At 26.5% G+C, this 22,502-nt stretch overlaps 2 protein-coding genes across 13 annotated transcripts in view; both read left to right on the forward strand.

Moving 5' to 3' along the window:
- The window catches only part of LOC135930578 (bromodomain adjacent to zinc finger domain protein 1A-like), a 35,458-nt gene extending 27,484 nt beyond the window's left edge, over positions 1–7,974 (forward strand). For 3 of the 4 annotated variants that reach the window (XM_065467413.1, XM_065467412.1, XM_065467410.1), the window contains exons 19-24: positions 2,034–2,213; positions 3,237–3,383; positions 4,051–4,217; positions 6,504–6,660; positions 7,095–7,249; positions 7,405–7,974. In XM_065467413.1, the coding sequence (XP_065323485.1) occupies positions 2,034–2,213; positions 3,237–3,383; positions 4,051–4,217; positions 6,504–6,660; positions 7,095–7,249; positions 7,405–7,725 (1,127 nt within the window). In that variant the 3' untranslated portion in view covers positions 7,726–7,974. The remainder of the gene's footprint in view (positions 1–2,033; positions 2,214–3,236; positions 3,384–4,050; positions 4,218–6,503; positions 6,661–7,094; positions 7,250–7,404) is intronic. The other variant, XM_065467411.1, reaches the window with a different exon arrangement.
- Positions 7,975–12,732: 4,758 nt separating this feature from the next.
- LOC135930579 (polyphosphoinositide phosphatase-like) overlaps positions 12,733–22,502 on the forward strand; it is a 53,122-nt gene continuing 43,352 nt past the window's right edge. For 6 of the 9 annotated variants that reach the window (XR_010572810.1, XR_010572811.1, XM_065467418.1 and 3 more), the window contains exons 1-7: positions 12,733–12,843; positions 12,882–12,980; positions 13,020–13,143; positions 13,187–13,343; positions 19,339–19,499; positions 19,714–19,890; positions 19,944–20,113. Coding sequence is in view for 7 of the 9 variants with exons in the window: in XM_065467418.1 (XP_065323490.1) it covers positions 12,781–12,843; positions 12,882–12,980; positions 13,020–13,143; positions 13,187–13,343; positions 19,339–19,499; positions 19,714–19,890; positions 19,944–20,113 (951 nt within the window). In the remaining 2 variants the exon portion in view is untranslated. Of the gene's footprint in view, positions 12,844–12,881; positions 12,981–13,019; positions 13,144–13,186; positions 13,344–17,781; positions 18,218–19,338; positions 19,500–19,713; positions 19,891–19,943; positions 20,114–22,502 lie in introns of those variants that run through there. The other 3 variants (XM_065467416.1, XM_065467417.1, XM_065467421.1) reach the window with 3 other exon arrangements.

Here is a 22,502-nt window from a genome sequence, read left to right on the forward strand (position 1 = left end):
AAAAATTCGTTATCCTGAAATTTCGTCAGTTGTTTATCCGGTAAAATATAATATGCATACAACAGTTCCTTTTTCTAATAGTTCGCAACTGGAAAAATTACGTTGCCAGGACAATGACAATATTGATCTTGAATATCATCCCGAAGAGGATTCGCCATTTATGTCACAAGAGCAACTAAATGACAACCAGAAATTTACAACTTTCAAAAAGAAAGTCCGAATTTTTAGCCTCAAGGCTTTATGATTTTAAAATTTAAAAAAATGGAGTTCGAACTTCATACTGATTCGGTGGAGCATCGTTTAAAAATTTATTCTCTTACGAATTTTTTTTATACTATTCCAACAATCTAGGTCAACTTTTTTTACAACTTAATATTGAATTGGTGCCCGATGAATGGCGCTTGTTCATCTATTCAAGCAAAAACAGTTTGAAAGCAGTTTTGTTTCATAACGGAAATTTTAAGCCATCAATTCCCATCGTCTATTCCAACCAGTTAAATGAATCATATGAAAATATGAAATATTTATTGTATTTAAATATGAGAAATATAACTATTTCATTTGAAATAAATTGTTTGGGAATCGTACCGTGTGCAGTGTAGCGAAGAGAACGAAAGCCACAAATAATAAATATATTAAATATAAGCTATATTAAAAAAGATTTTATAAATAAAGGTAAATTTAAAAAATATAGGTTGTTTAAAAATTGAATAAGGATTTTATAAAAAAAAATGTATAATAATAATAAGGAAGGTTTGCTGCAAAAATTAAGATATGTTTTTAGTTGTAGGGATCAGAACCGAAGTTATAAACCTTCAAAAAGTGCTAAAAATGACCTTTTTGGCCACCTTAACCTAAAATAAATAAAAAACCTGACGTGCTAGAAAAAAACTGACAGCGGATTTAGAATATGCATATAAAAAACTGTCTTAAAACATGTTTATTTTATTTTTTCCCCAAAAATCAAGTCGAAATTGTGCTATTTTTGGATATTGACATTTATATTTAACTCCATAAGCGTTTTTGTTGACTGCTAAGTAAAATCCAACATATTCAAGAAATATTAAATTCAATTCTAAACAGAGACATGGAAAGGAACTTCTGAATACGTTGTTCCGGGAAGGGAACTTGTGGAAAAATTATGGAACGTGAAAGAAATGAGAACGGTGAGCCCAGGAATGTTCCCGGAATAGTTTTAAAAAGTCCCGAAAAATAATTTTAAAAATTTAATTTATTATATATAATGACTCATTCATTAATTTCGTTTTTTATTTTCTTAAGTCCAGTGGCTTGATTTTAAAAATTTAGATTATAAGAAAATTTTTTAAAATCATATTTGAAATAATTTTAACTTTTTTATTATAAAAGTAATGTTAGATAATAATAGTTTAAAATTTCATTACATAATATTGTTACTAGAGATCTGCATCTATTTTTTAAAAATAATTTTTGTTCAGGCTGAGTCGGGCCTAACTTTTTATTAAAAATTCTGGGCCTGGCCAGGTCGGGCCTTTTTTAATATGATATCATTACATTTTGTCAAATAAATTGATATATTTTAAAATCCTTGCAAGAAACAAGGCGCTAATATTTTTTATTTATAGAATATTTGTTTTACAATAAAAATATTAAATTTTTCTATATTTAGATAAATTCGGGTCAGGCCAGACTGGCAGATAATTTCATTTTTATAATTTTTTTTACTAGTGAATGGGTTGGGCCGGACAAATTTAAAAAAAAAAAATTCTGGCCGGTCCTGAGAAATTAGATCCGATGCATACTAATTGTTACTAAGTTGACACTCAAATTTATATTAACACTCCCTCACAAATATAAATAACAATTTTTTATAATTAATATTCCATATTGTAAAAATTCATATAATATATGATAAAGTAGAAATAAAATTAGAAATTTTTAGGAACCAAAACATGGAACAGAATATATTTTTTTGGCTGGAACAGGAACGGAATAAAAATGATATCCTTGGGTTCTTGTTTCTAAAATAAAATTTTAAATAAAATTATTAATAGCAAACCAAAAAAACCTTAGGGGCGGTATGAGTAGGGCCAAAATTACGCCATCCCCAAGACGACTTTTAAAATCTTCAAATGCTGCATCACCTGATAGCTCCGCGACACTTACTAATAATGTAAATCCTATCGACTATAACGATATTGCTAGTACCCATTATCATGAACATGAACTCAATGGTATTTTTTAAAAATGTTTTTATTAATTATTATTTTTGTTTATCTCCCTTTGGTTTGGATAATATGAGTTATGATATTCATAAATTATAAGAAGCACTGATTATATAGAAATATTTAAGCAATTTCAGAGACCTGCAGAGGTACCAAGCCCAGGCTGGTCTTGTAAAAAAATATATATCAATTTGACATAGTAACTTATGAAATTATCTGCTTTATTCTAAAAAGTATTTTTAATTTAATACCAAAGAAAAGGATTACATTTGTGTTCATTGCAAAATATATTTTATTTTATAATGTGGTATTTTTGATTAACTAATAATAAAAATTATAATATTTAGTCTCTAAATTAACTATTATATTTATCTAAGGATATATGCATATTAAAGTATTTGGTTATATTTTAAGTTATTTTTTATGTTTTATAAAATTTGATATCTATATAAAAAATAACCTGTAGTATTATTTCGATTTGGTTATTATATTGTATTTGTTTACGTAATAAATTTTTTCTTTATTATAGCTTATGTAATTTTTGACTAAAAATGAAAATTATAAATTATTTTTGTAAGTATTTTATTTATCTAGTATAGTAGAGTATATATGCACAAATTAAAATTGTTTGATTTGACTAAAATAATTAGTAAATAAACTATTTTACTTCTCCTTTATAAACTAGTAAGTATTTTCTACCTAGAGATATAAATGGCTTTAATGGAAATAGTATATATTAGAAGTGAAGAGAGTGATATATTATTTCTAAGATACAATTTTTAAATATATTATAATAGTAGAGTTTTAAAATATTTGACTTGGCTAGGGTTTATAAAAAAAATTTCAGGCCAGCCTTGCTTGGGTTGTTAAAAAAAAATTTTTGAAGGCATGGCCTGGCTTTATTTTATTTAAAAACTCGAGCCGTGCAGGTATCTGGTCCATATAAAGTGCCTCGATATTTCAAAAACTTAATTTCACCTTTTTCTTAAAAATATTAATAATGCTTAAATGTTCATCTAATTTATTTTTTAGCCTTCTACAGTAGATCTGGTCGTAAAATAAAACGTACATCAAAATACGAGGATTCTATACAAGATCTGATCAGTATAGAAGATCCACAACAACTCCTTCAAATGCCACAAACTTTATCAAATTCTGCTAACTTTCATCACACAAATAGTTTAACTAAACCTTTCGTTTCTATTTAGAATGTTCAAATAATAATATATTTTTAAAACGTTAATGAAAGCAAATTAAATATTTGTTGAATTTCGGTGTTTTTGTTATAATTAGCAAGATAAATATATTCAATATAAATATAATAATACCTTTAAAGATTCAATTTTATTACTCCAATTTTATTAATCCAATCTTGTTAATCCAAATTATGTAAAAAAAAATTAAATATAATGAATGAATTATCGATTCACAAAATACGGGTTTTTATATGTTAATGAAAAAAATTAATATTCAAAAAAAATTTTAAACGCAAAATTAAAATAAACAATAGTATTCTCCGTACATTCAAGTTCGTTAAGGATAATTTTTATATTCATCTCTCATTTTAATATTAAATAATAAAATAAAAAAAAACTATTGTTTTTCATTACTTTAACAATATTGTATCTCTTTTGCCGATTATTTTTTAATTTAACTAAAAATTTTAAAAATATTGTATTTACTCCGATTTTGAGCAGAGTTTTTTTGGTTATTATTATACTGGAAAAATCTCCTTTTCCCCAAGAATTGAAATAATTGGTTATTTTATTATTTAGGACATAATTTTTTATATAATCAATGATTTTAATACTTATTTATCACATTTGTTTAATATGTGGCATTTTCGCAGTAAATTTATCCAGTGGCAAAAGGGGTCGTAAGAGAAAATCAATTAACGATACCTCTGAGAATCCTCTAATTAATAATAAAACCCCTAACCTACCTGATTTTAATGTTCAAGATACGCTTAGAAAACCTTCCATCGTAATTAACTCCATATCATCGTTTCAGCTGGTAAAATCTATTAATTAATTAATTGATTCATAAAAATATTCATAAAATTTTTAATTTTACAATTAGATCAGATTTAAATTACAATTCGTTCAAATTAGTTTTCCTCTAATATTGATTGCTAAGCTCATTTTAAAAAATTCATGCTGAAAAAAATATCTAACCTTATATATTAAAATGGACTAAATATAAATATCAGAGACCTGCAGAGGTACCATTTGCACGGCCCGGCCCGGTATTAAATTTTTTAGGCCTGGCCTGGCCTGGCCCGGATATTTTTTAAAAAATTTTTTACAGCCCGACCTTGAAGGCCCGGCCTGGATTTAAAAATTTAATGCCCGGCCCGGCCCAGATATTTTAAAAAAAAATTTTTTACGACCCGACCCAGCCCGGATTTAAAAAATTAAGTCCCGGCCAGGATATTTTTTAAAAAAAAAATTTTAGGCCCGGCTCGGAATTTTTTAAAATTATATTCGACCTGGTATATACAAAAATTCACCTATGAGGTATTTTACCATATTTTTCAGCGAGTATTATTGCTTATTATTTAAAAAATACATGTAAAAAGCTAATATTTTGAGAATATTATATTGAATTTATAAAAATTATAAAACTGTTATTTATAAAAATGGATATTTTGAGCATATACTATATTTTATATTGCATTTATAAAAATAAAACTAATATTCATAAAAATGGTAATAATATTTTAAGCATATACTATATTTTATATTGCATTTAAAAAAAATAAAACTAATATTTAATTTATAAAAATGGAAAATATTTTGAGAATATAATATATTGTATTTAATTTATAAAATAAAAATAAATACTATTTAAAAAAATGCATGTATAATAAATAGTATTTTGAAAATATAATCTAATTGCACAATATTAATAGAATTTATTTTATAATATAAATTTTTAACAAAAGAAGATAATTGTATTATATAATATTGTAAAAAAGAATAATGAAAAATGTTGGATTAAAAACTTTCATGACTCAAGGTAAATATAATAAATGCAATAAATATTTGACAGTTTGCAAAGTAAACAACCAGCATGATTGACGAAACCCTATATTCAAGAAAGATATTAAAAATTCACAAATTATCATGAAGAAAGAGAAGTATATCTACCTTTTCAGGTTGAAGATTACTTCTTCTTTCTTCAAGAATTCTCGTAGTGGAAAAATTCCGCTCACAGCTTGCACTTGAAGCAGGAATTGCCAATTTTGCTAAAATTGGAAATTCGCTTTAGTGAGCCGCCCACCACTCTAACAAATTATCCACCTTAAATGTTTCATCTATTTTTTTATTTATGTAATTATAATATTCATCATCGGGTATTGACATATTACCAGAATTACCATCGCCCCATTTGTCATAAAACGATTCAGTTTGTTTAACAACAGTCGTAATTTGACTGGTCGATGGTATTTCATTTACTTCCTGAGCCTCTTGTAATTTAATATAATCTTTTATATAGTTTTCCGTCATCTTGCGATCTGTCCCTGACTACATACGTAATTGCTTGAATTTGGGACAGAGAAAAAGAGAAATAAAATGATACTTGTGTAAAACAAATTTTTCAATTAAAAAATGCTTTATATTAAGTAAGATCAATTTTATTTCTCCTTTTTCGCTTTGAAAGGTATTACAAACTTCAAGAAGTGATATTCCTTTATTTGATTGTTTTGGTAAAATATATTCTAAAAATTTAGATATGTATTATAAAAAAATATATTAATAATACTTGAATATTGGGGCTTATTTAAGATATTCCTTTATTTGATTGTTTTGGTAAAATATGTTGTAAAAATTTAGATATGAATTATAAAAAAATATATTAATACTTTGAATAAATTTGCAGGAAATTAATAATTAGATCGATCTGTGGGTGTTAGGTAGTGTTAACCATCACTCAATATATTATTTTAATCATAACTGTAATATAATATAATCTTATAACCATTAACTCATAATGTAAAAATTTTTATAAAAAATATTAAGGCCCGGCCCGGCTCGGCCCGGGTTTAACAATCTTAGGCCCGGCCCGGATATATTAAAAAAAATTTTTTTTAGGCCCAGCCTGGCCCGGATATGTTTATAAAAAAATTTTTTTTAGGCCCGGCCAGGGTATATTTAAAATACGTCCGGGTATAGGGCCGGGCCTGCAGGTCTCTGATAAATTTAAAGTATATATATATTTAAACAAATATTGTTTAAAATTTATTATAGTATAAGCCATCGTTTTAATAAAAAAATATTTTATCAATATTTTTTCCAGATAAATTCATGTGAAACCCAGCACACACCCTCTGATAATTCTCAATCTCGCCTTATTCAAAATACTGAATTTAAAGTCGTTAACGGCATGAATGATGAAGATGTAAGCGATAATGGAGAAGACTTGAATGACGAATCTGATAAACTTGAAAATCGTGGTAAAAAAGGAAGATGAAATATATTGCATTTTAACTATACATGACCTAATTTTCTATATCTTCGAAATTTATTTTGCGTGCCTATATATATTTCTGGAATTTGTGGATATGGAATCTTTTTATCTTAAATCATCTTCGAGAACGATTAAATTAAAAAATATTTTATCCAAAATATATTCCAGCATAAATAGAATATACCCCTCTCCCAGACAATTTTCCCATGAACTTTTGAACTATAAAAATTGTATATCATATGTTGTAATACATTTTTAGCAAAATTAGATTTTTCAAATTTAAATATTAGCCTCAGGTTTTATTAAAAATCAGACGTGTAGATTTATAATTGAAAGATTCATAAACCCTATTGATTCCATATTCTACTATACGACATAATCTACTACAAAAATATATTTATTTACTTTTTCCAACTCAAGACTCGGCTAGCAATGTTAACAGTAATTCCTCGACATTTTCTCGATCACAAACCAATGGATTTAATCGAGAACAAAAACATAGAGAAGAAATCATTCAATCATTAAAAAAACATCCTGATAGTTGGCCTTTTCTCAAACCCGTTAGCAAAATTAAAGTAATGGTTTAATTATATCAGTTAGTAATTGACTTTAAAATCAACTATTATATAAATTTGAAACTGTTTATTTTTTTTATTAATTACTACATTTCATTTTCACAATATTATTTTTAAATATCATCACTATAATTCCTTTTTATTGCCTGAAAAAGGTTCCCGATTACTATGTCATAATCAAGAAGCCCATGGACCTGGGAACTCTCAAATCCAGAGTGGATAGCATTTATTACCAAGATATGGCATCTTTCTTATCCGATTTGCGGCTAGTATTTACGAATTCCTGGCTTTACAATAGCGAAGATGCCCCTGAATACAAAGCGGCTTTAGGATTGGAAAAATTTCTGAAATATCATCTCAAATGTTTATGTCTTATTCAACATTACCCTTCTTCTGAATCAGACATCCACCGAAATGCCACGGATAATTTGAAAGAAAAGATAGAAGATTCATCATTGATTAATGGGAATTTATGATGAGTGCATAGTTGTGTTTTTTTTGGCTTAAGAGTTAATGATAAATAATTATATCGTAAAATGTTGATAAATATTTGTTTCATATTTGCAATCATTATAGTAAATATATATTTAAAGATAAATTGTCATCATATTGAATTACGTTTCAAAAGAATAGTGTTTAAGCACACGTATTATTAATATTTCAATTTTTAAAATACTATTATAATTTTTTTTATTTTTAAATCTAAAATAAAAGGTTTCAATGCATATCAAAAAAATTAAATTCGAAAGATACATATTATGATATGTGAATGTTCGTTAATTTAAATATTACTCTAAATAATCTGGTCCAGATTTTTTTTAAAAAGATTTTCGGTTTTGCTCTGGTTTTATATTTTCAGATCTGGCCCAGTTATTTTTAAAAAAACTTTTCGGCCCTGCCTGGATTTTTAAAAATATACATTTATATTTAATTTTTATAAATAATAATGGCGATTTAAAATATTTACATTTGAAATATATGTCCTTGCCTAGGTATTTTTTTTTTTTAAAAATTTAGGCTGGCCCGGGATTTAAAAAATAATTTCTTAGGCCTGGCCTAGATATATTTAAAATATATAAAATACGGCCCGATCCGTGTTTCTTTATTTTTCTAATTATGATTTAAATATTGAGCCTGGAGTGAGTTAACTTAATCCTACTAATATTTTGATGCTACCTCTTAAATACGGATGGCTGTTAAAAAACTCTCCTAATAAATATGACAAGTTTTTATTTGCATAAGTTTGATAAATTTTTTAATGATTTTCAGAGATGTACCGATACTTTTAATATTTTTATTACATACGGAATATAATACTAGAAAAAGCATATTGATAATGAGAGGGCCTGAGAACTATATCAGAAACAAGGTTAAGAATTTAGGAATTGATAGATGGCGTAGAGGCAGACTCAAATTATTAAACCCACAAAATATACTTTTTCCAATAATATGACTTTGCGATTACCTAATTTCTTCCAAAAATAACGTTATAGCCACTATTTTTTAAATGTAGCATAATCACTAATAAAAATTTTTTTTTTATTAATAATAATAAATAGAACATTATAGTCCTAATTAGAGAACTGCAAAGTAATTTTTTCGCAACCCGAGCCCGAATTTAAAATTTTTTTTGTCCGAGCCCGAGCACACATTTTTTAATCCGACCCGACCCCAGCCCGACCCGAATAAAATTCTGCAATTTAAGTTTTAATATTATAATAACCAAAAAAAAATTTTGACGGCCATAATCTATTCAAGATATATATTAAGTTGCATTTTATTAAATTTGTAAAAAATATTATAAAACGATTAATATACAAGCGAATTTAAAAATTATAACGATTATATAATAAGCATCATTTATGCGAATATAGATATGATGTAAAAGTTAATAAATATATAAAAAATATAATGAACATATTATATTATATATTGACCTCATCAATATCATTATCAAAATTATCACAAAGTGAATAATTATGATATATAAATATAGAGGCGTCCAGTTTATCTGGCTTTAAACGAGTCCTTCTCTCCTCAAAGGTCCTACCAGCAGCTGAAAACGCCCTTTCACTGCTAGCCGACGAAGCAGGGATAGCCAGGAATTTAAGAGCTAAAATACTTAAATTTGGAAACTCTTAATGGTTTGTTTTCCACCATTTTAAAATATTATCGTCATCAACACATAATTTCGGATTTAGATATTTTTTTAGCTCGTCAACTTCGGCGCTAGCATCAGAATACGCATCGTCAGCCTCCCATAGAGAGAAGTCCAAAAACGTATCTACCACCTCTGTAGTTTCTTAAGAAAAAAATATTCAATAATAATATTAAGATATATATTTACATTATTATTTTTTAATAATTTTACATATATGATGATTAATATTTTTTTTGATATATGATATTTTTTTATAAAATTTATGTAATTATCATTATTCAACATTGATTTAATAAAATTTGAATTTTATTTATAAAATAATTAAAGGAAGTACTGAAAAAGAAAATTTTATTTCAGTAATTTTAGGAAAATTTGTCTAACTTTTTTTTGGAAGTAAATATTAATCTAAGATTTTGTATTTATTATCTCCAATATTTTTTAAATATATACTCAAAATTTTAGATCTCAATTTTTAATATGTTTTGAGATATATCTAATCAAAATTTGGGGTAAAATAGACCCCACCTTTGTAGTTAAGGGAGTTTTTTCTACCTTTGTAGTGAAGGGTTAAAACAAATGTTAAAAAAGACAATGTATAGGCTAGATAAATAATAAATAAAACTTACATAAAATATGTCTTATCTTGTAATTTACGAGAAACACAATTTAGTAATAAAATAGTTTGGTATCCGGTTGTTAGGTTTATAAAATAATAATTAATAATGACATGACATGTTAATATGATTGACATTTTAATCCTAAAATGTGATAAATATTAAATAATATGATTTTATAATTAATATTATAAATTATACTAACTATTTAAGATATTAATATTATTATATATATTTTCGGGTCGGGTCGGGTTTTCGGGTCGGACAGCTTTTACAACCCGACCCGAACCCGAGAAATTTTTTTTTGATGTCCGAACCCGACCCGAGCCCGAGGCTCGGGTTGGGTCGGGCTACGGACAGCCCGTGCAGTTCTCTAGTCCTAATTATATATTTTTTCAAATATTTGCAATAGAAATTTTTATTAAAATTTGAAATAAAAATTCTAAAAACAATAAAATTTCATAATAAAGGTTATATAATATGTATATTATTCAAACTTGTACTAGATTTTAAAGGAAGATACCTCGATAAACGTTCTAGATAAGAACATCTTTTCTCCCAAAAACTTCACTCGCCAAACTAAATAGCAGGTGTATCCAGGAGGAGGGTGGAGGTTGGCTGGGAAAAATAACCCCTACGGAAATTTGAATGTTCTAGCAAATATCATTCTAAGCTAATAACCTCAAGGATAAAATATATTACTAATTTGAAAGAAAAATTATAGCCTTTTTATAAAATAAGTGAAAACCAAACTGAAATTCTGACATGTTGTTTTGGTATTGTTAATTATTTAGTTGTAGATTTTCAAGTTGATTCTTGTTGTACTGTAAATGTTACCAATATTTTTTAAATATGATACACGAATCCTTTAAAAAATAGGGTGTTATGCTTAAATATTATTTTAAAATTTTTCAAATAAAAATATATATTGATTGTTATCAATATTTGATCAATATCAGTCCTCTTTAAATTTAAAGAGTCTCATCTATTAGAACTCCTTCTTATAAAATATAATATCTATCTCATCCAGTTCTCCCATTAAAAGCATAAGCGCAGCCAAGATTTTACCAAGGAGAGGGGAGCATCAATATGTAGCCCATAAATTTTTTTGGATAACATTAGTCCGCTTATTGTGCCTTTAGCTCACACATTAAATATATTAATTTAAACTAATATATAATATATTTTAATTTGTAGGATGATTAACACTCATGACAATGAGAAAAGAGATGGTGAAACTTAAATGATAGAAATAAGTTACCCTGTGTTACATTATAGGAATTAATAAATTAAAATATTGGTTATTGAATAGTAATATATTTTAATTTATATTGCATACATTCATTATATTTTTATTTGGTTAGGAATTCGGGAGGGCCTCCTTTGATCGTATTATTTTGATCGTAAAATGGTCCATTTGGTCCATTTTAGGTCAAAATGAACGATTTTTTCATTCATATGAATTTATAGGTTAGGGTTAGGGTATTCATTTCTTCTTTTAACAAATAGTCTTAAATTATCAGCTACAGTATTAAGCATAATGTTTTTAAATGATTTTAATTTACCGCGATTAAATAGACCAATCAGAAAAAAATGGACCAAATTTACGATCAAATGACTTTACGATCAAAGTTAGGCAAATCAGGATTTAAATTCAACTTGTATTACTTTTTATGAATTCAAATTTATCTTTTCAATTCAACTTTTTATTTTTGTAATTCAACTTATATTACTTATTATTTTTCGTAACCTTACTTTTTGTTTTTATATATATTCTAATTTATATTTATAGAAAATATATATATATCTTAAGAAAAGAGAAAGAAGTTAGTTGATAAAATATATTTTCACTGACTCGCACCTAGCGCCATATCGTTAGTGTCCTTATTCTTTTCACCCTGAATCAAATTCAATTTTAAAATTTTAGATGGAATTATTTAATAAATTATCTAGCATAGAAGATTTGAGCTAAAAATGGATCTGCATATTAATTTTCTTGAGAACTTTAGTAATTGTTGTTCAGGGGCGTCACTAGTTTTTACAATCAAGGAGACCCAAAGAAAATATTTTCAAAATGACCTATTTTTTTAAAAAGACTTTTTTTTAAAGATAACCTTTTCAAAATGACTTTCCTTTTTTAAGTACAAAAATGAATTTAAATTTTCAGGGGCCTTCTCAAATTTTTAAGGGGCTCGAGCTCCCCTCCCCTTAAGGAAATTATTGATGGATGTTGGTTTCTTACCTAAAGTATTTAAAAAAAGGATCTCTGAAGATACAATCCTATGCATTTGGACAGAGGCTAATCGGGTTGAGAAATATAGAGCACCTGTATGGCTCTTTTGCATTTTATATAGTTTTTTTGAATATATTTTTTAAAATAGTTTTTACATCACGATTCATTTGCAAGAAACCAAAAATATATTGAGGTAAATTAATTAAATTGCATTTTTATTTTATTCATAATATATCTTATTAGCATTTTTCAGCATATTTAACTAACAAGAAGCCTAAAATTTTCGATTATTCATTATTTAATTTTGATACAAGATCTTCCAAATCATTTTAGCTTAATATTGTATTCTAGATATTAAATAGACAAAATTGCCTTGCTCATAAATTATTCCTCCGTTTTAATTTATAAACCACAAATATTTTCGGTTTTTTATACCATTCAATCAAAATAAAAGCACCTATGTTTATATTAGACACAGTATTATCACGATAACATATCATATGTTAATTTCAAAAAAATCGGAATGTTGCATTATTATCCAATTATATCGGAGATACAAAGAATATATGTCTATGAAACTTATACGGTTGTTATTATAATACTAATTTATAAATAAAACTTTAGAGATTATATTTAATCGGATCCGATTATAAAGAAACCAAATTTCGTATTTTAAAAATTGACAGAACTGAAGAAAAGGATTTAATAATTCATGAGGAGGAGGTTATATATTTATTGAATCATGGAATATTTTATTAATAGGTTTCTTATAATTTTGAAGAGATTAAGGAATTACTTCAGATGGTGGATTTAGGAAATAGAACTAAAGTAGCTCTAAAAAATCAAAACAAACTCTCAAAAAATATATCAGCATTTGGAATTATAGGTTTAATTATATAAAAAAAACCATTAATTTATATGTTTCTTAGGATTTGTGAAATTTCTTTTTGGCTATTATGTTATATTAATAACTAAAAAAAATAAAGTTGGATTTATTGGCCACCACAACATATATAAGATTGAAGATACTTATATGTTGTATATACCTAACAATCAACAACCACTTCAAAATCCAGAAGAACAAAAGTTAATATTTGTAAAGTTTTAAATTAGCCCATTAAGGAGAGAGTATATAGGCCAGCATCAAAATAATAGTTTTAGAGTCTATTTCTACTCATTGCCAACAATCTCAATCATACTTATCAAAAAAAAAAATGTTTATAAAATTTGCATAAAAGTAAAATTACATACCTTAAATCTTATTTAAAATATGTTATGGGTATAAAGAATCCCCATGAACCAAGAATCCTTAAAAATCCACTAGTAAATATGCACATATATAAAAATTTTATGGATTCCTGTTCAGCTCTATAATATGATTTAGAAAATATTTTTTTTAATTTAAAAAAAAACTGATAAATTAAAAACATCTTTTTCATGACTAAAATAAGAATCCTTACTAATTATGGACATATAAAAAAATTAAAATGGATTCAAATTTATCTCTTCAATGTGATTAAGAAAATATAAAAATTATTTTTTAAATTAGTGGAATATTGAAAAAATACTATTTTTTTTGACTAAAAAAAAATCCCCAATTAAAAAGCCTCAAATTTAAAAAATAAAATATAAAATCATATGTAACTCTTTAAGAGGATTAAGAAAATATTAACACTAATTTTTTTTTAAAAATTTAAAATGTTGAAATAATATATATTTTTTTGAATAAAATAAGAATCCCCTATTAAAAAGCCTCAAATTTAAGAAATAAAATAAAATAACTTTTTTTTGACTATAAGAATCCATGATTATAATTTATAAATTTTACATAAGTATTAAAAATATTAATTGAATCATTATTTGAAATAGAAAAAATTATTAATGGAAGGCATATTTGTGAAGAATTTTTCCCAAAAAGGTATCTATTTCATGCATACATTTATTTGATGCATGTGGTTGATCCTGCAGGGCATTTAATCTTTCTTTTACCAGCAGATTTTGTGGCAGATTTATATAAGGCCAATTTAACTTAAATTTTGGGTGAATTAACTGTCATACAGTGAAGTAAATTTATATTAAAAAATGATAATTAATTTATTATTAAATAAGTGTGCATTCATATGAATCAGATATCTGTAAAACTCAGCTCTTTCAAATTTTACAGTCAGGCCTGTCCCATTATCTCTATAGTATATATATTTGGGTCATATCATAAATATTGATTAAATTTAATATTATATTTAGACTTAATATGCAAAGAAATGAGCATATTGTAATTTATTTAAATATATTAATCAAAATATTTGTTTAATAATCAAAAAATCCATTAAACTTTTTATGCCTGTGCTGGCCCATTAAAATTATACCAGATATCAGAGGATTCTGGCCTGCTAAAAATATTTTACTAAATTTGCCAAGATCATTGCAATTTTTTAATAGATATCAATCAATATATATAAAAATTTATTACCTGCTATAGGCCTTAATTTATCTATTAGAATGGTTAGAACTGGGGTTAGATATGTTCTATAATATCTTCCCATTCCAATGTCTTTAATGATGTTGCCAAGGGTTTCATAACTTTAATATTTAAATTCTAGTTATTAAAAATATTGTATTACTGATGCATATTCTTTCATAAAGAAACATTCCTCTTGCCTAAACATTGTTTATTCAATTTGATTACAAAATTCTACTTCTGAAAACTTTTCGGACAGCATCTTATCCATTAATTCCATTGACTGGGATATCATTTTTTTTCCTTCTCTGCATCTGTGGTTGCAACTAGGTTCAGATTATGACAACAACAACATTGATGAGGCTAATAGTAAAATTACGCTGTTAACCCTAGGGTAACTTTTTCTAAATATCAATATAAATCACGTGATTATCGGAATCTATGAGTCGTTTATTTGGGTCACAACAGATTATATGTCATCCTAATAATTAATTTCAAATCCTCACTATCTTTTTCATTTTTTCCATAAACTCTTGAAAAAATATATAATTTATTTTAGATAATTTTTTTGTTAAATATAAATATTACTTAAATGCCTTTACAAAGTTGGTGCCATTGTCAGTCCATAATCATTACCTTATAAATTTTATAAGTCTTGTAAATATTCATAATTTCCTTAGCCAAAACATCATACGTTTGCTTTCCAACTATGCGCCTCAGTGCCAAGGCTGCTGAGCTTCTCTTGAGAGTTAGTAGGTCCAGGCAATGGGCAGTAACTTCGAAAAAGCCCTAAAATAAAACATTATAAAATTAATATAAATATAATATACCATTGATGACCACACCAACAATCAGTAGTGGTGCATACAATGAGACTAGAGACAAATATCTTGTGTGATTTGTGGTCATATCTGTTAAGGCAATAGATATTTTGTTGCTTGGGGAAAATATTTTAATCATTTACTCAAATCAAGGAACATCAACTAGTGATAGTGGTTTGAAGGTGCCAATAATAAATTCCATTATAAACTTGTCAGATGTTTTTTGTGATATTGCTGGCAAGCAATTTAATTTTGTTTGTTTAGATTTGCAATCACTTTGGTTTCGCAGAGATTTTTTTGTTTTTTTAGAGAATTTATTTATGTGTTTGGCAATGTAATTTTTGAATTCACTATGTTTTCTCTTTATAGTATGTATTAATAAATATGTCGACATTTAGATTAACAAATAAAAGAAATTTAGAAATAATTAATTGCTTCTAAATAAATGCCTTTAGAGATTTTAACTACTAACCTTTGAAGAACATTTTCTAAATCATTTCGAAGAGCTGCCCATATTTCTATATTTATAAAATTAGGATATAATTAGTGATAATTTGTTTAGTCACGGGAAAAGGTTTTTTTGATACTTTATTAATTTACCATTTTTAAAAAATAAGTATATAAATAAAATGATAAAACCTACTAATAAATTATTTTCTTTATTGCACTTAGAAAATGTGGTTCCTGTAGTACTAATGCCCATTTTTTAGAAAATATCTTATTGACATTCTTCATGAAATAATCAACAGTCATATCATCAATCTTACCAAAAGAATCTGTTACTCTAGGTATTGCTATATTTAAAAGATTACCATGGAAATTCTTAATATCCAAAATTTATTCTGACATTTTTTTGCTTGGTTGTTCTACTTAATTGGTATTATTAATGACAAAAATACTTTTAATTCTGTGAGGCCTTTCATTATGAATCCCTTGAATTATTTGGGGTTGAATATCTTTTGTGTTTAAATATTATTGTTAAGATTGATATTTGAGATTTTTTTATACCATTAGCTCACATTGTTTTCATTTAATATTATAATTATAGCTCTTTCTTTCTTGATTTAAAAAAATATCTTCTTATTTTTGAACAGGTTAACAAGGATACTTTGCTGATGGAGAGTAAAGTATATATTTAGTACTTTCATCTTATTTGTAGTGTAACTCTTATAAAATAAAGTATTTTAGTATTAAAATAAAATATAGTAAATAATCATATATTTCTCTTTATTTTGATGACGGGTGAATCAGAAATTTCCCCTTTACTTGATAATGGATGAATCAAAAATTAGCTTATTTTATGAGGTGTGAATCAGAAATTCATCGTTACTTTGATTGGTTTATTAAAATTATTATTATTATTTTTATACAATATGTTAATGAAGTGTATATTTAGTACTATCTTCAATATGAACAAATAATTAAAACATATATGTGAATCAGTGTTCGACAAATGGCAAAAATCTCAGGCCCGGCCCAGTGAGAATTTAATGCCCAGTCCGGCCAAATTTTTTCCCGGCCATGCCTAGTTTCAGTTTTTTTTACTAAAGTTTCCCACCGGGTTTTTGAAATTTTTTAAATACAGGGCCTATATTTGTTGTTGAACCAAAATAAACAACTATTTATAACTTGAGGAGGTTAAATTAAAAACATTAAACTTTATGGATTATATTCTATGAAATATCAGAATTCATCATATATATATAAATTTTCTGCATTACCTTGCCAATTTATTTTTTTGCCTGGCTCGGCTCAAAAAAAATTTTCGGGCCCGGTATTGCAGACGATTGATGTGAATATACTTTCTTCAATATATCGATTACATGATATATGAAAATGGCTATAATATTTTTAAATGCATTTTTATAAATTTATATTTAATTATTTATGATCAAATAATTTAATCTTGCTAGATTTGTAGGGCCATACTTCTGTTTAGTATATTTAATTATTTTTGAAAATATGCTTCTTTACATCATTTTGCATCTTATATTCTTTAATTCAATTTTTTATAAATTAAGGCCTTTCCCAAAATACTCTGCAAAAACCCTTATGCAATAATAAATTAAAAATAAAAAGGTAAAAAAATGTAGGCGAAAAGATTTTTTTATTCGGCATATAAATACAAATTTTTTAGATATTATGAAATTGCTAGTCAACATGACCTACCTCTTAATGCTTCATTCCCCTTAATATTTTTAGAAAAAGAAAGAATATATTAAATACTATAAAAATATTGATGACATAATATTTTAAAAATGAATACTGAGTTTGGCATTCAGAGTAGAGAAATTCAGATCTAAGTAATTTGGCAATAAATTTCTACGAAGGTATGCCAATGCGGCTACAAATACGAATGTGTTTAAAATCTATAACCGTTAAGTCATAAAGTATAAACGCTTATTATATATATTTTTTTAGAATTCTTCTTTCATATCTTTGTTTTTTTTAAAATTGTTTCTTCCTTCTATTTCCCTCTTTTTGCTCCCCTAAAATCCATCTCCCACTATCACGCAATGGGAAGCGAACAGCAATGCTGACTAACAGGAACTCTGGGGCTCATATATTTTCGACGATGTATTTTTTTTACCTCATACCTCTGAGCAAAGTGCCATTCTTTCTCTGTATGGACAATGTATAAATATCTCAAGCAGGATTTCCCGGCTAAACCGAAGCATCAGGCAATTCTAATTCTTATATTTTCATTATCTTGGCCTTATATTATAGTTTTTAGATATATAATGAATATTTATATTCTATTAAATATGCAAGTTTTGTAGGGCAATAATAAATTGTCAGGGGTATGCAATAAAAAATATAGTAAGCAAAATTGATATTAAATTTTTTCGGTCATAAATTACAATAAAGAAGTAAGAATGTGTAGACCAAAAATTTCTGATTTATCCATGCAAACAAAGTAGAAATATCTAATTTACCCGCCATTCTTGACGTGTTATCTGCTAGTAAATATTTAAATTTATTGTTCACTTTCTATATGATTTCCTAAATTTAAAATTACTGCTTATTAAATAAAATATAATGTCACATTTATATCAAATACCCTTGTAGAAGTTTAACGAAATCTTGCTAGTATTGAAAATTGTTAATTGTTAAAAAAGTCTTATAAAAATATATTAAATCAAGATTTTTATGAAAAGTATTTTAATTTATATACTTTTGGGTGCAAATAAATATTTTTTTCAATGCAAATAATTTTTTATATTTAACCTTTATTTTAACTTGTAAATGTAACTAGTTAACACTAAAAAATAGATATTAATATTATTTCAGTTAATCAGTTTAACTTTAGTTTATAAATTTAAAAAGTTGACACTAATTTGCTTAAAATTGATAGGATAAGTATTTTACATATAGTAGAAAGCATTTTCGAAAAATCAGATTTTTAAATTTAAAAATGCACATAGCAAATTACTCCTATTTTATAAAAGATATTATACATTTTGCTCAATTTTTCCGATATCACATATTCATATTTAACAAATTTTCAAGGAAAAAGATAATCTAACCATGCGAATGATTATTTTTCTTAATCCTGTCTAATCATGAATTTACTCACTGATCATTAAAATAAGGCCATGCAGGGGACTCCGAGGGGCCCCAAAATCAGTATTTTAAGGAAGATTTGCTCCACTAGTTTATATGCCCAGTATGCTCCAGATTTGCCCTGAAATTTTAGTGGTTTTCACTCAGTTTTTTTTTAAGAAATATATTAATTGTTTAGATGTATATTTTATAAAAATTTTAAGATAAAGTGAAAATGTTATTTAAAATAATAAAATAGATTTGTCAAAATGTTTCAAACAATAGATTTATCTAGCAATTTTTACTTCAGTTACAGCTATGATCTGACACATTCACTTCAATACAATTTTTCAATATTAAAACAAAAAGAATTTTTTGAGAGACTAATTGAAAAAGATGCTGCCAAACTTAATAATAAAAGTAAAGAATTTTAATAGATTAATTTATTCATAATAATTGAAGTTTCAATGGTATTAATAATCTTTAATTTTTTTAAATTTAATTTTGAATTGTGCACTAGATAAGATCGTAATTATTATAATAAGATAGAATCTTGATTTGCAAATTTTATGTTTCTTTCTTCAAACTTTCTTTTTTTTGGCAAACTATTATTTTTATTATTATAAATTAACAGATGTAATTGGATATAAAGTTAAGCCATGTTGGCAATATGTTTGGAATAGACATTTATTAACACCATGGCATCACAAGGTTCATTTTGACTGGTGTATTCATATCATTCATGGGTTTTTAAAGCAAACCATCATATCTGTTTTTGGTCAAGATATTGTTCTAACTCTCCTAGCAAGAAGTTTTATATTCACATCAATTTATTCAATATCTTATATTTCTATTTAAAAAAAGGGTCAAGTTTTTATGCCGGAACTCGATACCTGAAAAGAGGAATATCCTTGATAGGAGGTTACACTGCAAATTCGGTCGAGACTGAACAAATATTAGAAAATTTAGCTGAAAGCATGTCGTACTCATCATACGTGCAATTTCGTGGATCAATACCCACGTTTTGGTGCCAGGTCTACATCGGAAATTATAACATTTTAATATAATTTTTTCTATTCGGGTGATATGCTAAACGCATGCATGATGTACATTCTGCTGTTGTTGCAAGGGTCAGACAGCATGGAAGAAGTTCAGAGAAATGTCTATTTTAACAAATAAAAACGTCTCTGATGTTAAATGAAAAAGTTTACGTAAGCTGTGTGCGGATTTATTTAGTTTATGGTGGCGAAACATCATGGGCTATGAAACAGCCCATGAAGAAGCCAAATTGGAAAAAACAGAGATGCGTATGATTAGATGGATGTGTGGGATATCTCTGAGAGAGAGAAAAACTAGCAAGGAATTGCTAGCAAGAATGGGTATAGAAGTGACTGGAGTGGTAATGCGGAGAAATAGACTAAGATGGTTTGGGTATGTGGAACGGGTAAAGAATGCACCTCGATGGAAGTAGGAGGATCAAAACCTAGAAGACGGTCCAAGATGACGTGGATAAAGGTGATAGCAGCGGATATGAGAAAAATGAATCTTATGAATATTGATGCTCAGGACCGTCAAAATCAGAGGGAAAATTGGCCAACTTTGGTAAACCTGGAAATCGCCATTAAACTGAGAAGATAAATTGATTAATGAAAATCACGGTTGGGGCTGTCCAATTCTCAATTCCTACAATCCGATTTATGTTAATTCTAAAAGTTCTCTTCCTAAATTCTATTTTTTTTTAGAATTCATTATCATATAATATTGATCTCAATCTTACTACAAACAATGTATAATCGAATTAAATCATATTAATAAAGCGTATTAGTAAAAATCGTGGTATTTCGAAAAATAATTTAAAAAAAATTTTTTTTAGTTCAAAATCACATATTTCCAAATTCTTTAATTTATTCAAACATTTAAATATCAATGATTATTATTAGTTCTAAGTCGATTTTGTTCTTTAAATTCTCTTATACTTGTTATAATTATACATGTGGAAATCTCCTTACCAATCATTTACCCAATAAATTTAAACTTATTTAATCTGCAACTCTTTTTTTCAATCTGAAATCCAACCTTATTCAATATGCAATCACATATTTGAAATAATCCTTTTAAAATACCAAATTTTGTTCATGATAATTTCTTTGTTTAACAGATCCATCTACCTAACCGTTTTAAGAATATTACAATAACTCAGTATTATAGCTTCGATTTTCCATTTTTTTATATGATAAAAATAAAGCAATTTAACATTGCATTTATATATACTTAAATAGTAAAGGAAAGTTAAAATTATTATTTAAGTTGATAGCCTTATAAAATAACATAAGTAGAAATTATATTATTAAGATACTTCCTAAGATATAAAACCCAGTATAAAAGAATCATAATTCTTGGGCCACCAAAAATCAATTGTAACTATTCTGGCTTATCATTTGTGTTGCGTTACTTCTCGTAATACTTTCCTAGCAGCAACAACACATAACGGTTTTAAAATTAGAAAAATTTCACTAGATCACACACACACACACCACAAACATCATGATCTAAATTATTTGTAAAATTAAAACCTCCCCATAACCAAATCCAGAATATCTAGAGGAATTAGGATTACATTGGTGAATTCCTGTCATAACATATTACTATTCCAAACAATAACCTAAATACATTGGATAATTGGAAAAATATCCTTTTAGCCATTCATATTTTCCAAACTCCTGTTAAAATTAAACAATTTATCTGCATACAAAAGGGAGAATTGCTGCAAATCCCTTTGCCCCAAAAACATATATCACAGCCCCATATCAGACAAGCAAAACAAAACTGATTTCAAAAAAATTAACACTGAATATTTTTGGACCCTAAAAATTTTATCAGCGATAAAACACTGTGCAAACTTTATCAACATCCTCTTGGTCACCCAAACACATTCATATCTTCCAAAGATAATCCCATTGACTTGACTGAAAAAAGGTACGAAACTCAATACTATTTTAAATATTACAAGTGGCCTTGATGAGATGAGGTCAATATAGCTCTAAAACCTTCTTAAACCCTTACTTTCCTCCGCATCACAAATTTAAATATTTAAAAAAATATTAATACTCCTAAAAGAGTCATTCTCTTTTTGGGAGGGAGCCAGGCTAATAGCTCTTCGGAAAAAGAAGGGGAGGGGTATTGTTGTTAAACGGCTCGATTTGAGCCGATTTTTAAAAACGGCTAACTCAATATTATAGTCCGAAAATATTGAGTATATCAAGATTTCGCAAATAGATGTTCTACCTTTGTGCCATCTATGACCAAAATCTTCAGGCTTTGGTAATATTATTCTGGATATTGACTTTAAAAATCGGCTCAAATCTAGCCGTTTAACAACAGTAGGATGGGGTATTCGCTCAATTGCTATAAGGTCCGTCTTTC

The sequence above is a fragment of the Gordionus sp. m RMFG-2023 genome, chromosome 5 (assembly GCF_954871325.1).
Source record: "Gordionus sp. m RMFG-2023 chromosome 5, tfGorSpeb1-WG-v2, whole genome shotgun sequence".
NCBI classification, from domain to species: Eukaryota; Metazoa; Nematomorpha; class Gordioida; order Chordodea; family Parachordodidae; genus Gordionus; species Gordionus sp. m RMFG-2023.